Source organism: Trematomus bernacchii, unplaced genomic scaffold (assembly GCF_902827165.1).
Source record: "Trematomus bernacchii unplaced genomic scaffold, fTreBer1.1, whole genome shotgun sequence".
Lineage (NCBI taxonomy): Eukaryota > Metazoa > Chordata > Actinopteri > Perciformes > Nototheniidae > Trematomus > Trematomus bernacchii.
In genome coordinates, this window is record NW_022987682.1 from 317,126 (window position 1) to 333,015 (window position 15,890).

At 40.2% G+C, this 15,890-nt stretch overlaps 2 protein-coding genes and 1 pseudogene across 6 annotated transcripts in view; 2 read left to right on the top strand and 1 right to left on the bottom strand.

The window, feature by feature from the left end:
- Positions 1–15,890, top strand: part of LOC117487666 (interferon-induced very large GTPase 1-like) — a 339,011-nt gene that overhangs the window by 315,324 nt on the left and 7,797 nt on the right. The window lies entirely within an intron of this gene.
- Positions 1–15,890, bottom strand: part of LOC117487670 — a 259,379-nt pseudogene that overhangs the window by 227,201 nt on the left and 16,288 nt on the right.
- Positions 527–12,675, top strand: LOC117487669. 5 transcript variants are annotated; one of them, XM_034136312.1, is made up of 5 exons: positions 527–610; positions 8,619–9,664; positions 9,910–10,065; positions 10,343–10,435; positions 11,718–12,675. In XM_034136312.1, the coding sequence occupies exons 2-5, from the start codon at positions 9,281–9,283 to the stop codon at positions 12,012–12,014; spliced, it is 930 nt and encodes a 309-aa protein (XP_033992203.1). In that variant the 5' UTR covers positions 527–610; positions 8,619–9,280; the 3' UTR covers positions 12,015–12,675. The 5 variants fall into 5 exon arrangements, 4 of the variants coding, with proteins under 4 accessions (XP_033992203.1, XP_033992201.1, XP_033992204.1 ...); XM_034136310.1 differs by lacking the exon at positions 527–610 and adding an exon at positions 5,650–8,405; XM_034136313.1 differs by lacking the exon at positions 527–610 and adding an exon at positions 5,650–8,405 and having other exon boundaries at positions 8,619–9,547.

Below are 15,890 nucleotides of genomic sequence, written 5' to 3' on the forward strand. Positions count from 1 at the left end.
TCACTTCCAGAAACATGCTCGCTCACAATCGCTTGCTCTACCCATGCACACTCCACATGCACACGCCGCACACTTTCCCCCCCTCTCTCTCTTAAAGGTATAGGCGACCTTACTCTGCATGACCCTACTATTATAACAGCCTCACTGACTCATGTTAAATCTGTCCTTTACGGCACTTAAAGAGTGCTGACCATTTGGTTATTTTTGTTTAATCTAAATTGTAGTGTAGCAGGCTGCAGAGTTCACAGAGCTGAGTTTTGTGTAATATAGTTGTTGGTGTTGAATCTAAATTAGATTAGATGTTGTAACACAGTTCTTTTCCAACACTTTCATTGAGAAGCTGTTTGAAGAATCTTGAGAGTGTGGGATGGCTGAGAGTGTTTCTGCAATGGATAACCCTGATGAGGAGGTAAATAATTAAATTACAATTGCAAGATAAATATTGTCATATAAGCTATTGTGAATATGGCATGATTCATGTATCGATTAGAATAAAAAAAATTAAACATATTGTTCTTAATTACTAAGGAACATCATGAAGAAACATATTCCTTCCCCGACCCGTGCTGTGAGGAAGGAAAGAACAATCCAGCAGCACCAGAGTCCGAACGTAAGTGTGACTGTCAATAACTGATCTATTGTAACCAGGGTTACTAATAATAACTAATAATAATAGCTTGCATTTATATAGCGCCTTTCAAGGGACCCAAGGTCGCTTTACAAGTAATAGGGCAAAAACAAACATCACAAAAGTCAGACAGACAAAACAACAGATCGATTAGGGGCCGAAAGCCTTGGCAAACAGATGGGACTTGAGGGCCCTTTTGAAGGCGTAGAGTGTGGGGATGTTGTGAATCACCGCAGGGAGAGCGTTCCAGAGGGTGGGGGCTGCCACACTGTAGGCTCTGTCCCCGAAGGTTCGCAGTTTGGTGCGGGGGGTGGTAAGCAGGCCAGAGTCTGAGGACCGCAGGTTCCGGGGTGGGGCATGTGGGTGAAGGATGTCCGATAGGTACTGGGGGGCAAGGGCATGGAGGGACTTGTAGGTAAGGAGGAGTACTTTGTAGGATATACGGAACTTGACCGGCAACCAGTGTAGGTGGATGAGGGTGGGAGTGATGTGCTGCCACGGCTTTGTGTGTGTGAGTACCCTAGCAGCACAGTTTTGGACATACTGGAGCCTGTCCAGGTTTTTTTTGGGAACCCCGAACAGGACACCATTGCAGTAGTCCAAGCGGGTGGTGACAAATGCATGCACTAGGGTTTCGGCAACCGACTCCGAGAGTGACGGTCGGAGTCTGGCAATGTTCCTCAGGTGGAAAAAGGCCGATTTGGTCACAGATTTGACGTGGGAATGGAAGGAAAGGGTGGAGTCAAGGATGACATCCAGGTTGCGGGCTTCAGGAGATGGGGAGATGGAGCAGCCGTCGACCTCGAGGATGAAGTCACCAACCTTCTGGAGCAGGGCCTTGGGTGCCACAACCATGAGCTCTGTTTTATTGCTGTTCAGCTTAAGGTAGTTGGAAGACATCCATGTTTTGATGTCATGCAGGCAGTTGATGAGGGACTGAGGGGGGAGCCGGGAGGATGGAGTGGTGCTGGAGCCTCGCAGCGGCGAAACCGTGCCACGCCAAACTAATTGCGCCGCATAAACGCATAGGTGCGCCGCATTTGCGGCTCAGTTGAGGCTCCCTCCGCAAGATGAGGCCCCCTCCGCGAGGTGAGGTCCCACGCAGTCTGCATGATCTTCCTGTAGGGAGGGACGGCCCTGATTGTAACAAATATATACGCAGCGATATGTAAAGATACTGAGATGTACTTTTCTTCTCTTGTGACAGATGTTCCTCCACCAGGGGGAGTAACTGTTCTTAATTCTGACCAGGACAAGGTTTATTTTGGCTTTCCACCAACTGAAAACTCTGCTGGGTTTAGACTACAGTTAGATTACTCCTGTGAAACAAACAGCGGCAGTTTGACTGTTAATGACTCCAGCCCTGTGAAAGTTAAGGCACTGATTAGTAGGACTGAGTGTACCTTCAGCATCATAAGGATTGCAGACAATGGAAATCAAAGCGAAGCAACCTCGCTATCTGTATTCACGAGTTAATCTGAAAATCAAATAAATACCATCTGTTTCTGGATCTTTTGGATAATTATATGGGGCTGTTTGTGGCCTTTACTTGGGAGTCAAACAGCACTTTAAAATGCTGACAAACATAGATGGAACATGAATTTTTTAAGTTTTAGTGACTTTGTAGGGTGCTTGCTGACCAAGAGGTCAAAGTTCTCTGTGAGAATGTTAAAATAGTCACAGTATTAGCCACATGACTTAATGGTCTTAATGCCGATATCGTTCAGTGGAACCCACTTTGTTAAGTCCAACGAGACAACAAGCCCTCCTTGAGTCTATTAGTCCAGATGACTATCAGCCCAGGGGCAGAAAGGATCCTGTTGAAAGAAAGCTACTTTTTTGCCTGTCAGGTAATAAAGATGAGAAAAAAAATGTAATCGCTGTATTACAACAGTTCCAAAGTATTAGGTATAATGAAATTACCTCCTCGTTATCTGTATTGACGAGTTCATCTGAAAATCAAATCAATACCATCTGTTTCTGGATCTTTTGGATAATTATACATGGCTTTTGTGTGGCCTTTACTTGGGAGTCAAACAGCACTTTAAAATGCTGACAAACATTGATGTGAAAAGGAATCTAACTTCGATACAACCAACGTTAATATCTAGGCCGTCTCTGATACAGTCAAAAAACTGACTTTTTGGTGTAGTAAAATATATTTAATTAACTGTCGTACTTTTTACATGGTAATATCAAGATTCACAAAGAACTAGAATTTCTTAAGTAACATTTTAAATGTATACACCTTTTATTCATGCAATACATTTACAGTGTGGGAGGAGTACGTTTTATTATATATTTACTCATACTATTTAAATGATTTATAATCACTGCTCATAAACCTTAAAATACTAAGTAAATGTTAATCTAAAACCATAGTAGCTGTTTGAATCCGTGCATGCGTCTTGACAAGACAAGATACCCGCGTTTTTGGACGACGGTTCAGTTGGGTTTGCAGTTGCACATTTGAAGGCTGTCGGAGGAGCTGTATGGCTGGAAAAAGAAGTGTTGGTAAGTTATTGTCTCTCTGTTTAAGACTTATGATAATATATGTGTCTTTGTGCATAATAGCCTGATTCTTGTTTGCTTGAACCATGTTAACGTTTCTGTGCATTAGTTCACAAAGTTGAGAGATTATGTTTTAGATATGTTACGTGCTGTTAGCTAGCTAACCTTAACTGTAATTGACCAGATAATTAAAAAAAAACACTCACATGCATCTAAAGAAGGTTCCACGTTTTATTTCACGTCTATAAAACTAAGGGCATAACAGTTGGAATAGCATTGTCAAAAGCAAAGGAGAGGAAAAGTAATGTTAGCTGAGTTAGCGTTAGCCGCAGTTTTCCAAAATTAGCTTTGTCATCCTGTCAGGTTATGGATACAATGGATTTTTTTTAAACATTAAAAAAAATATGTACAGAAACCAAAGAGGTTACAGTGCTTGCATTTTGTCAAATACGCCAATCTATTGTGTTGTATAGATATATTAGCTACTGAAATTAGCATGCTAACTGACTAGCCCTGGCATCAGCCGAGGCGCCAGGATTTCAATTGTGGGTGGGCCAATGTAATTTCGGCTGGGCCTGTTCTAATAGATGTTTCTCGTTAACAAAAATGTAATAAAAATAAATGCCTGCATATCATTGTAGGCAACTGTGTAATGCATATTTCCTATAGTAAAGACACTTTTTCAAAACCCTTCTCTTTTAAACATTTTCACTTATGAGAAGCTTAAATATTATTTAAATGATTAAGCGACACGCCGCAATGAGTGCAAATAAATGTTATACTGCATGTTATTTAGTTTTGGTTCACAATACATTGATACGTTTAGAAACAAAAAGCAGACAACGGCAGAATACGGAATAATGAGCGAACACCTGATGTGTGTCTGTGTGGTTAGACCGCAGCATGCTGTCCTTTAGCGGATCTAGCGAAGTGAGCGGCCGTGCGTAAAAGGCACTGGTTCTCTGACGCGGCACTTTTCAGAGGCTGCAGATTTATCATTAGGCTACTTCCTTCTGATACTGCAGAGATTTCATGAGCTGAAGGTACGTTTCATACTAAAGCAGCTGGGCAGCAGATACTGTTGCTTCACACTCGTAAGCTTTGCTGATTTGGGCTGGAGAATGCCTGCCGCATCAGGGTGCGCTCTGGTAGTTGCAAATGGCATGACATGTTAGCTCTACGTTTCTTAATCATTTTCCTAGATATGTAGTCTCAATATGAAATGAGGAATCTCTTGCTTTGCACACGTGAGAATTATGTCCGGTAAAACTTTACGTGTTCCCGATTTTTCTCAATGATCTCTCCCTGTCGGCCCTCTGGGTTGAGTAGCTGATGGAGGATGGTTCCATGGTCAGACTTCTCGCACTGTCTGTAGTTTGTATTTCTCCCCATAGCTATTGCATGAGCTGCGCTGCATTCGTGTTTACTGAGAGATAGTCGATATGTTTCCAGACCCTGTAACCATGGCGACTGAATGTATCTTCTCCGCCGGCCCCGCCTCTCTCACTAAAATGCCGGCACATTTTACAAAACACACTGTCCTTGCTAATGCTATACTCCAAGAATGTGTACTTGTCATACCAGTGGGCAGCGGAGCTCCTTTTCTTTTGTCCGAAAAGTGTCTGATGAGGGTACTTTATGAGATTTCGCTGTGTAGCCGCCGGGTCATCTATGGCTGAGAGGTCCGGCACTGGGATGCTATTTTCTGTTATTAATTCTGTTATATTTTCTGTTATCCGATTGGTCAGCTCGGCCACTCTGTTCGGACCAGCAAACTTAACATGTTGCTGCCGTTACAGGGTTAGACCCAGCGCTACCGCTGTTTTCTCGTTTCTGCCATCAATAAATGAACGAAGCGTACACGGACCAAGCAATCCCAAATGAAGCTAATTCACAGTAAACACACACACGGCTTAAAATGTCTTATAATTATATTGTTGTTGTTTTTTTTACAGTAAGTTAAAGTATTTTTTCTGCAGTTTGAGACCTGTGAGTTAGTGCATCACTAATTATAATCCAGTGATATAATACATATTATTGTCAAATGAGCCATTCTGCATAATGAGTACTTTTTACTTTAAGTTTATTTTGATACTAATACTTTTGAAATTTTACTTAAGTAAGGTTGTGAATGCATGACTTTTACTTGTAACAGAGTAAATACTCTGTTATAAATATACACTGTGGTATTGCTACTTTTACTTCAGTAAAATATCCACATACTGTTTCCACCAATTGTTTAATTTTTTTTCTTCAAATATTCAATCAAGTCTAATTAAGTGGAAATGTTATATTCACGAAGTTCATCTGTCTTATTTACATATCTGTCTATCAACAGGAAGAATAGCAGTACAGCAGTGAGCCAGTGGAGTCTAATTGGGGTGATTGCTCAGGCAAGTAGAGTGATATATTATTACTGTTATTCTTCACTGCGTAATGTAATATAAAATTGTGGATAAATGTTTAAACCATTGTTTTAATATTACAAATTATGTCTGTTCATTTACAGAGTGGCCTTACTTTTAAGTGGAGCGGCTGGAGCCAGTTGAGGTCTAGGGAGGAAGACAGTTGACAGATTTCCAAGCTGGTCTCACCAGGGAGAACATGTAGGACTCTTTATATTATGAGATGGTCATGCAAACATTGCAACTTCACGACATCAAAACGTTTACAGCTCATAAAGCATTATAGATTGAATCATCTACACAGCGGTCAAGGCCGGTCAATACCATGCTTGTACTCAGATTGTCCTTGTTCATTTAAAAGTTGGAGTGCTCTTCACACACATTTGTCTAGATACCATACACAAACTGAGCAATTAGGGCAAATTCTTTCATTTTCATGTCTTGTATGTAATGCAAATAGTTTTCACACTGAGAGGCAATATTTTGAACACCTCAGCGCTCATCTGAAAAAGCACGAAACTGTTCATTGTGTTTTTAAAGATTGTGACTATAGTACTAATCTATATTCAACTTTTGCTTCACATAAAAGTAGGAAACACAATCCTCACTGCCTTGAAGATTTTAAATGTAATATAATTCAGTCGTATGCAAGTCAGGCAACAGAAGACAGTAGTTGGTTGGTAGATGAAAGTGAAGTTACTCCTGATGAAACGCTTGTCGAAGAGGGTGAGGATTTAGCTAAAGTCATTGTTCGTGAGCTTGGTTCCTTATTACTTAAATTAGACTGCATCTTCAATGTGCCTGGTAGATGTATAGATGACATTGTAGAGGAGCTTCAATTTATTACTTGTTCAGCATCTGCACCAGTTATCAAAAACATTGTCCATAACACGTTAGAAAACCATAACTGTTCTGTTGAAGAATTGGTGATCACAGATTTGGTAAATAACATTTGCCAGTTAAATCCTCTTAGTATAGCCTTTAATGCAAATGGTCCTCTTGGCACAGCATACCAGAGAAACAGGTACTTAAAAGAACATTTCTCTATTGTTGAACCATTGGAGTATATACTTGATGCAAGGGAGGGTAAGACATTCCAATACGTACCAATTTTGCAATCCTTGTCACAAATTCTGAAAGATAGTGACATCCAGGAGAAGGTGTTGAAGAGTGCAGGGCATTGTGGTTCTTCAGGTCAGAATACTGGTTTTCGTGATGGTTCCCACTTTAAAGAAAACACATTTCTATCTGGAGAGGAGTTAAGACTTTCACTTCTACTCTACTGTGATGATTTTGAGGTATGTAATCCTTTAGGAACCTCGCGCAAGAAGCACAAGGTAACAGGTGTCTATTGGGTTTTGGCTGATATTCCGTCTGTATTAAGGTCAACATTATCATCAATATACTTAGCTGTTTTGTGCAAGGCAGATGATGTTAAAAAATATGGCTATCCTCGAGTGCTAGAGCCATTACTAAGTGATCTGAAAAGCTTTGGTCTTTTTGTGCCCTGTTTAGGGAAAAACATAAAGGGAACTGTATTTTCTGTGATAGCTGATAACCTTGGTGCCCACTCAGTCGGGGGGTTTGTTGAAAGTTTCAGTGGGTCACACTATTGCAGATTTTGTGTCGGAGAGCGGTCCCAGATTCAGGAACTTGAAGTTAGGACAGGAGCATTCCCTTGTAGATCAAAACTGCAACACCAGTTGGATGTTGAAGCAGCATTGGCTAGTAACACTCATAGCCACGGAGTTAAAAGGCATTGCGCAATTACTCAAAGATTGAATCATTTTCATGTGACAACAGGTTACCCACCTGATGTACTGCATGATTTACTTGAGGGTATTGTACCTGTAGAATTGGCATTGTGTTTAGATATCTTGATAAAGAAAAAGTATTTCTCACATGAAGAGCTCAATAGAATCATCAAACAGTTCTCATATAAGTGGAAAGACAGGACAAATTGACCGCAAGGTATACCACTAGCCTTTGCCTCCCGTAAAACCATTGGTGGTAATGCACACGAGAATTGGTGCTTACTGAGGCTGCTTCCACTTATGATTGGTCCCAAAGTACAGGAAGAGGAACAGGCATGGCAGTTGTTAATGACACTAAAATAAGTTGTTGAGTTGGTTATGTCACCTACCCACACAGATGAAAGCATTGGTCACCTGGATAGCCTGATTGCTGAACATAGACATAGATTTAGCAGTGTTTTTCCACAAAGAAAATTGATTCCAAAACACCATTTTGTAGAGCATTACCCGCAGCTCATTAAAGAATTTGGCCCACTAGTGTCCTTATGGACGATGAGGTTTGAGGCTAAACACAGCTTCTTCAAGAAGATCGTGAGACAGACCAACTGCTTCCGTAACATTTTGAAGTCTATGGCAAGAAAACACCAGTCCATGATTGCATACCATCTCCATGGTTCAAATGTCAAGAAACCTGCTCTCTCGGTATCAAAGATGTCAACAGTTCCATTTGAGGTTGTAAATGAAAACATACAAGACTTTCTATCACAGAAATGTCCAGAAGAGAGAGCTGTTCATTTGACAAACAAGGTAGAATATCAGGGCACCAGTTATGGTATTGGCATGATGTTGGTATATGGCTCCACTGGTGGGTTGCCCGACTTTGCTGAAATACTACAAATCATCATTGTTCGCGACAACTTAGTGTTTGTAGTGAAGTTGCAATGTGCATGGTACTGTGAGCATTTGAGATGTTTCAAGTTAGAGTCCACAAGCACAGTCAAAGTAATTGAGCAGTCACAACTCACTGACATATACCCACTGGCTACCTATGCAGTGGAAGGCAATCGAATGCTTTCTCTGAAACACCACATCTGCTTGCGAAACTAGGTAAAGTATCACTTTTTATATAGTGAAATACCTTCGTCAGGACTTATTTTCTGTATTTATTACAGATTTAAGGTTGTTATTATAAAAACCCTAATTGTATATTATACCTTTTTCTGATCTCTCAAGCATGCATTAATCATTGCTTCTTGTGGGGATGTATATTAATTACTTTTGTCTAATCAAATAATGTCTGTTCTTTGTTTACTCTTGCAGTTTTGCTTGGCCACGGCTGTGATGATGTCTACCTCAGCTCAACTACGTGTTATCATTGAAGAGACTCAAGTTCACAAGTTAACCCTACCGGATGGAATCCCTAGCACTGTAGACAATGTTTTGGCAGCTGCACAGGATCATTTTCAACTCCAAGGGAGTTTTACTATTATGCACATGGACAAAGATTTTGATGACCAATTCTTCACTTTAATGTCAACGGATGTGATTAAGGACAAGGACACTATCAAACTAGTGAAAACGGATCCTATTATCCTCACATTCAGTCCGATCCAGGCTCCTGCTTCCTTGCCTGTGCCAAGCGATCTGTCTTTACCAGATGACATTTCCTTGGCTAGTTCATCTGACACCATCCTTTTAACACAGTCCGCACAGTATCGATCAGAACCATGGCCAACTAGTTTTGTGATACCCACCTTTTCATATAATGTCGAAAATGCCCCTTCAAGCAGGCAAGATGGCTTATGAAAGTGATGGCTCACTTCTTCGGAATCCAAGCATGAACTCTGTCATCCTTGAGAAACTTGCTGAAGCAATATTCCACTACACTGCCTATCCAACTGGTCTTCAAATACTGGCAGTCGCAGAAGCTCTGTTAAAAAAAGCATCCATGCCTAAGGGAGCCTGGAACCTCATTTGCAGGCATGTACGGATGGCAACAGCGTCTTAAATACAAGATGGCCAATTACCGTTCTAAAATGAGAAGATGTGATGTACCTTGTCCTGAGCTTGACATCAACTCCTTGAAAAGGAAATTACCCGGTGACAAAAATCCTGCAAAAAATGTCAAAAGACCAAAGAGAGCCGAGGTGAACTACCTTCCTCCACATCCAAGTGGGGAAACTAGCGACAGTCTGGAGATGGATAGGGAGGAGCTTCTCAACGAGGTGAAGAAGAAAAACAACCACAAGGTGATTCAAGAAAAAATGACCAAAACGTTCTCTTATCGAAGGCTCGAGGTTGTGACTGGTAGTCCTGCTGCTGGTGACTTCAAAGAGAGATGGCCTGCTTTGTTTTGTGAAGCTGAGATAGGTGAATCTATACATGCTCCATTGTACAGGAACAAATTAAAAAAAGATAGATACACATGAACATTAATTAACTTGAAACACTATTCTCTCAAAGTTAAAATTCTATAAATAGCTTGTTCATTCCACCATTAATATCTGCACGATTTATAACACCCTATACATAATTGACCCTGCCTTCATTTTGTATCAGACTTATTGGCCCAGTTCCTCATGTTGTGCTTGTGATTACTTTGTCACTTCAGATAAAGGCGGAATTCGGGCGAATAACTACAATTTCGCTGGAGCAGAGCTTCATGTACAAACTCGACCACTACACACCAAAACTTATTGCCCTGATGAAGGCCAAGGGAGGAGTCCTCGGGACCAAGCTGAGGCCGTTCCTGGAAAAACTGAGTCAGGTATGCTTGTTCAAAATTGTGCATGATCACATTTTTTTTTAAGGAAGACAGACCTCACTCACACACACATCACCCAATGCCCAATGCTTACACATATACAGCACACATCCTCACACTCGGTTGTTTAAATGCCCCTGCATGGTCCATCTTTCCATGGCTCTTGCTCAGTTTGCTCAAATCACTCCTCCTCGCTCATGTATGCTCTTGTTTTCTTCCTTGAAAGTTTATTGTGTATGAATATTAGTTCAGTATTGACACAATATTAATCTCTTCACAGAACCAAAGCATTGACATGAGGCGTGACTCTGTCATCCGCAGCCTCATACTCTACCTTGGCGAAAAACAACAGGATCTTTTTGAAGATTGCCTGGTAAAGCATGATTTTTTTTTTTTTTTTAATGACACTGTTGTAACATTTTAATGTTAAAACAGGAGGTCTTTAGAGGGAGATAGCAGCTCAACAGTTTATGTCATATAGAAGTGGTTTACATCATCTGAAAGCTGGGTCAAATTGTTCTAGTCACAAATCTATTATGAACATAGTTTATTAATTTCAATTAATTAAATTGTAATGTTTTCAGTGTATTACGGCTCAGAACATTGGTCCAAGTATTTGAGAGATGCTATCCTGCTCTATTATGTCCCATAACTTGTTGCAGCAATGTTTGTGTTGATAGAATTTAATACACAGATTTGCTGCTAAATTTAAGCATATTAACCACTCGAGAATTGCCAAATATGGTCAAAAATTCCTTCAAAGTATCACATTAGGACATCAAGACATAGAATAATCTATGCTGTGATTTGGAATAAAAAAATCTGAATTATTTTTAAATTTCTGCAAGAATTGCATTTTTCCACGATTGGATGGTGAGCACTTCTGTTCTGGAAACTGCTCAGAACTCCCTAAATAAACCTAGGAACGCCATACATCCTCTGAAATCCCTCCATCTCTAGTTTATGGCTGTGACTATCCTAGAAGCCATAACAGCTCATTTTATACTGTGAAGTCAATCTTCAAAAAAAGTTTCACTCCAATGGAATGGCTCCTACATCATCACACATGAATATAATTGGGCTCATTGGATCCACATATCCAATTCATGCAATTCCAAGACCCCAGCATGCAAAAATATTAAAATACAACGTTTTAAGAAAGGCGAAAAAAACACATTTATACTGCATGCACAGAACTGCATGTTTTTCGTCCCAAACTGCCTGTGTCCATGTGTGTAAAGAGGAGACTCGTGGGTATCCAGAGAACACATTTTCATTCAGATATCTTGAGCTTAAAGGTCAGGGGATGACCCCTTTGAATATGGTCATGTCATTTTCCCCTCGCCAAAATGTTGCCTATCTTTGCAGCGTTATTTAGCCTCTTTGCTGACCAGCATGACATGGTTGGACAAGGCACCAATGGATTCCTCAGATCCTAATTTCATATGATATTTTCTTTACTCTAGCTTCAGAACTGAGCCCTCTAGAGCGTCTGAAAGACAGTACAATTGGCCGGCCCGGATTAGGGCCCTAGGGTCTCAGAGTGAATGATGGTCTTTAGCACATGTGTTCATTCTGCCCTGACAATGAAGTCACTTTGAATGATTCAAGCATTCTATGTTTCTCACTTCATTTTTCTTGTAAATTGTATGCAGGAGGACAGCCGCAGTGATGCAACTGAACACGTCTTGAAGATCCTGGTTGTCTATGGTGCCAATGAAGAGGATCCAGTTGATGCAGCCCTCCTGCTTGAAGGCAGAGAGATTATGCCAGGATGCGGCAGTACTGCCAAAGCATGCACGCTCCTTATGGGCCTGATGTATGCGTTAAACTTGGCATACCCCCCAACACTGCGCTACACTTTTGAGGTGTTCCAGAAACTTTTTCTCGGACTGGATGGGATTAAGCTGACCCCAAAAGTGCAAGCTTTGAATGTGAACCTGCTGTCTTAAAGACATGGAAAAGCCGTCTATTCATATCAAGTATGTTCTTGCATGAGGCCCTTTGTATGTCGCTGCAAGTTGAAATTTATTTGACAATTGACTTTATTTCTGTCTGATTTGAAACTTTGAGCTCGCAGACTTGGAGGAAGTTACACATGTAAAGTAATTGTCAAGCTTCTTCACATGCAGACTTCTCAACTGATAGAGTGATTGTGTTAAGTGTGACGCAACAGTTTCTAAGGACCTAACTAATTTTCAGTTATTCCTCACCACCTGGGTTTTCTTGTTCTAAACACTTCAGCGTTTTCTCACCTGCCTCTGAGCTTTCATGGTTCTGGCTCTATTCATATCAAGTATGTTCTTGCATGAGGCCCTTTGTATGTCGCTGCAAGTTTACATTTATTTGACAATTTACTTTATTTCTGTCTGATTTGAAACTTTGAGCTCGCAGACTTGGAGGAAGTTACACATGTAAAGTAATTGTCAAGCTTCTTCACATGCAGACTTCTCAACAGCGTTTTCTCACCTGCCTCTGAGCTTTCATGGTTCTGGCTCTTGGGTTTTGTGAAAGCTGCTGCTTAGAGATTGTTTGCATGCAGTTATTATAATGTTAATGTTGTCGGTTAATAGTGATTGAATTGTTGACAAAATAAAGTGTAATTGTATTGTATTTTAGTTGTGTGATTTGTGCTCAATGTATATTAAATGCATAGATTATTACATTTATTAGGTAACATTTTTCAAAAGTAAATGAGTAACAATTGCATAATTAAAGTGAGTAATATAACTTCAAACAAATGAGTAATTCAACATTTTAAACTGAAAAAATATGATAAAATCTACTTAATTACTTCATAACAGTAACTATTACAGATATATAATATTTACTTAATAATTTGATAACAGTGATGTTCCTGTCCATGAAGAAAGAAGTACATTTGACTTGATACTGGAAAGTAAGTTCTACTTGATATTACAGCAGTAAAATATACTTAGAAAAAGTAAGTGCAAATACTTCCTAAGATTTAATCAAGTAAATCCTACAAGTTGTTTTTTTCAGTGTACCGTTCTCCGGTGCTGATAAGGCTCCGGTGAATAGCCGTCCAACCTTTTTAGGACTAAACCCCCCAGAATATACACGCAAGATCAACATAATCTGCTTAGGGGGGCGTTTGCAGCGTGGCCTCTAACACCAAACTGCCCGTCGTATCCCTATTTTAGGCACTCCAGCCACGGATGTCCGACCGCTAGGATAGCAAAAACGGAGTGTATAGTGTAGTAGGTGTTGGTGGGCTGGTAGAACCCCAGAGCAGTATCAAAACTGCCCCTGGAGGGGAAACCCTGTGTCGTTGGGACAGGTTCACAAGTCAAATGTTCTAAAAAAGCCGTCTAAAAGAGCCCAAGCCCAGGCCCAGGGCTTGGGCCTCAGAAAACTTCCCCCAAGCCTTCAAGCCTCAAAAAGCCCCAAAAGCCCCCCTTTCTCTTCACACATCATCTTTTATAGTCTCTTGCCTCCTTCCTCTCTGCACCAGGTGGTTTCCCCTTTTCTATCTTTGAGGGAGAAGGAGGTCACATATGTTCAACTTTTACTTAATGAACAATTAAAAATGTAAAGTTAAAATACAACAAGACTTATAGTAATAATATGCAATTTTAACAAGAGGGCATATGAACATTTTTCATGAAAGCAGAACACATTGTCAATGTCATGTTTTAACACAACGTTTTTTTCTTTAAACGTTTCAATTTCAAATATACAAACTTTATACTTTAATTCATTATGAACAGAGACTTCATTTATTAACAGAGGCAACAGAAGCAGCTTGTCTCTATGATTCCCTGGCCCAGGAAGTTGATTTGAATATGTGTGTAGGCCGCCTGCATCCTGTGCCTCATTGTCTTCGTACCCGTTCTAACCGCTCTCAAGGTGTCAAAAACCACAAGCGCCTTCTCAGAATCGTAGCTGGAACTTTTACGCTTTTATTGCCCCATCTAGCATAGGTCAACAGTTCAGAATGTTCTATCTAGTTTCACATGCCTGGTTTCACATTTCATACTGGGTGACAATATTATTTTGACATTTTGCACCAAACAAAATACTGGCCTACATAGCGGCACCACGAAATCTATATTCTAGTTGAGACAGAGGGTTGATCAGTTATTTTGCCTTATGTTGAGACTGGCGCCAGAGAGATAACTTTGCTCACTGGTCTTTCCAGCATGTTTGTTTCTGTCATACAAATAATCAGACAATTTCTTGCAAAAGTTTTAGATAAATTGGGACCTTTTGCAAGAAACAAAATCTGTCATCAAAATAATCAGACCTCTTGATCTGGGTGGTGTCTCCAGAGCTTTTGCCATTAACCAGGATCCATGAGGTGCATTTGAGTTTATGATCAATACATGTATGTCCAGGTATTTAGTTTCTTTGAATGCAATTCCATTCCGGTCTTTCTTGCAAAAGTCGTAGATTCATCTGGTCTAGAACTCCGTTATGCATTGCACTTGCTGCCAATGGTGTTTTGGCTGTGTATATTGCAGATGGATTTATCCTGGGGGCAGCATTGGTTTGACCTTGAGCTGAAGCAAGTGGTCGGGTGATAGAGGTTCAAAGTCATTTGGAACATTTGGCACTGTAGTTATGTGTGTCGGCTGTTGATAATTAGTTTACACGCACATAACTGTTGAAGGGCTTTCATCATCAAGCTGTCCATAACTCTGACATACATGTATGGTGGCAGCTCTGGCGTAAATCTGTCTTTTGGTAAATCTGACATGTTTTGCTCTTTTTCAGTTCTATGTATGCACCTGCACTTACTGTCGCAAAACAACTTTCTTTATAGTCATCAGTATCATGTCTTTAGATGAAAACAACCAAAACTGGAAAGATTGCATTTTTCATTTAGTTTGAATCTATGAATTTGCAGTTCTCCACTTTTCCCTGAGTTTAAAGGAAGGTATCAATATCTTCCATTGACTTACAACATCCTTAAAGACAAATAGTTTAAGTGAGCAGTGCTTTTCTATCTTCACTGTTAATGGCTTTCCAATTTGACCTTTCTCCAAACAAGCTGCTGCAAAAGAGTTCATTTCCATAGTTCTCTTCGAGCAATCTCTTGGCTTTCTAGTCCTTTTTAGAATTCATTTATTGAAACCTTCTCACCAAGTCTTTAGTTTGAACAACATCTCAATAAATGGAAGGTACTCTAATTTATAGTTTTTAAAGATGGGTATTTCTCTGGATGGATGTAATGTTAAGCGTTGCTCCTTTGGCAGCATTTCAGTCATTTTGATTTGGCGCTACATTACTTAAATCGAGTCACTCTTTCTTTGCTATTTGATTGTGACTTTGTCTGACTTGGCTGGAGTAATGCTGCGCTGCTGATGCTTTTGTCTACTATGTGGGCCTCCATTGCTTGAGATTGAACGCAAGTAAGGGCCCATGAAGACTTTTCTATTGTCTTGCTCTATGTTCTTCATTATGAACATCAGCATTTTCATCTGGTTGACCAGTACAGTATCGCTCCACCACAACACATTTATTATCATCCTCCACCATACTCCAGGGCTTCCATGGTTGTTATTTGATCAGTTTGAAGCTCAAGCTTTTCCATTACCACTCTGAGACTTGTTTTTATTGCTTCAAGGTTAGCTTCTTGTTTTTCAAGCGAATGTATCTGTTGTGAAGCAGCAGTGAGTTCTTAGAGCAACTTTCTCAGCAACAGCCTTTCTTCATGTTAATGAAGCTGTTATAGATATATTACTGCCAATATAGCACATATGACCCTTACTGCTAATCTGGCTCACACATTTTATGTATGCGTACTTATCAGAATCTAAATCAGAATTCCTTTATGAGTCCCACTGCGGGGAAATGTACAGTGT

Coding starts and splice junctions, on each gene's coding strand:
- LOC117487669 (XM_034136312.1), top strand. CDS start 9,281: ATGTACGGATGGCAACAGCGTCTTAAATACAAGATGGCCAATTACCGT. Junction 9,665..9,909: donor CTTTGTTTTGTGAAGCTGAG/ATAGGTGAATCT, acceptor TTGTCACTTCAG/ATAAAGGCGGAATTCGGGCG. Junction 10,066..10,342: donor TCCTGGAAAAACTGAGTCAG/GTATGCTTGTTC, acceptor ATCTCTTCACAG/AACCAAAGCATTGACATGAG.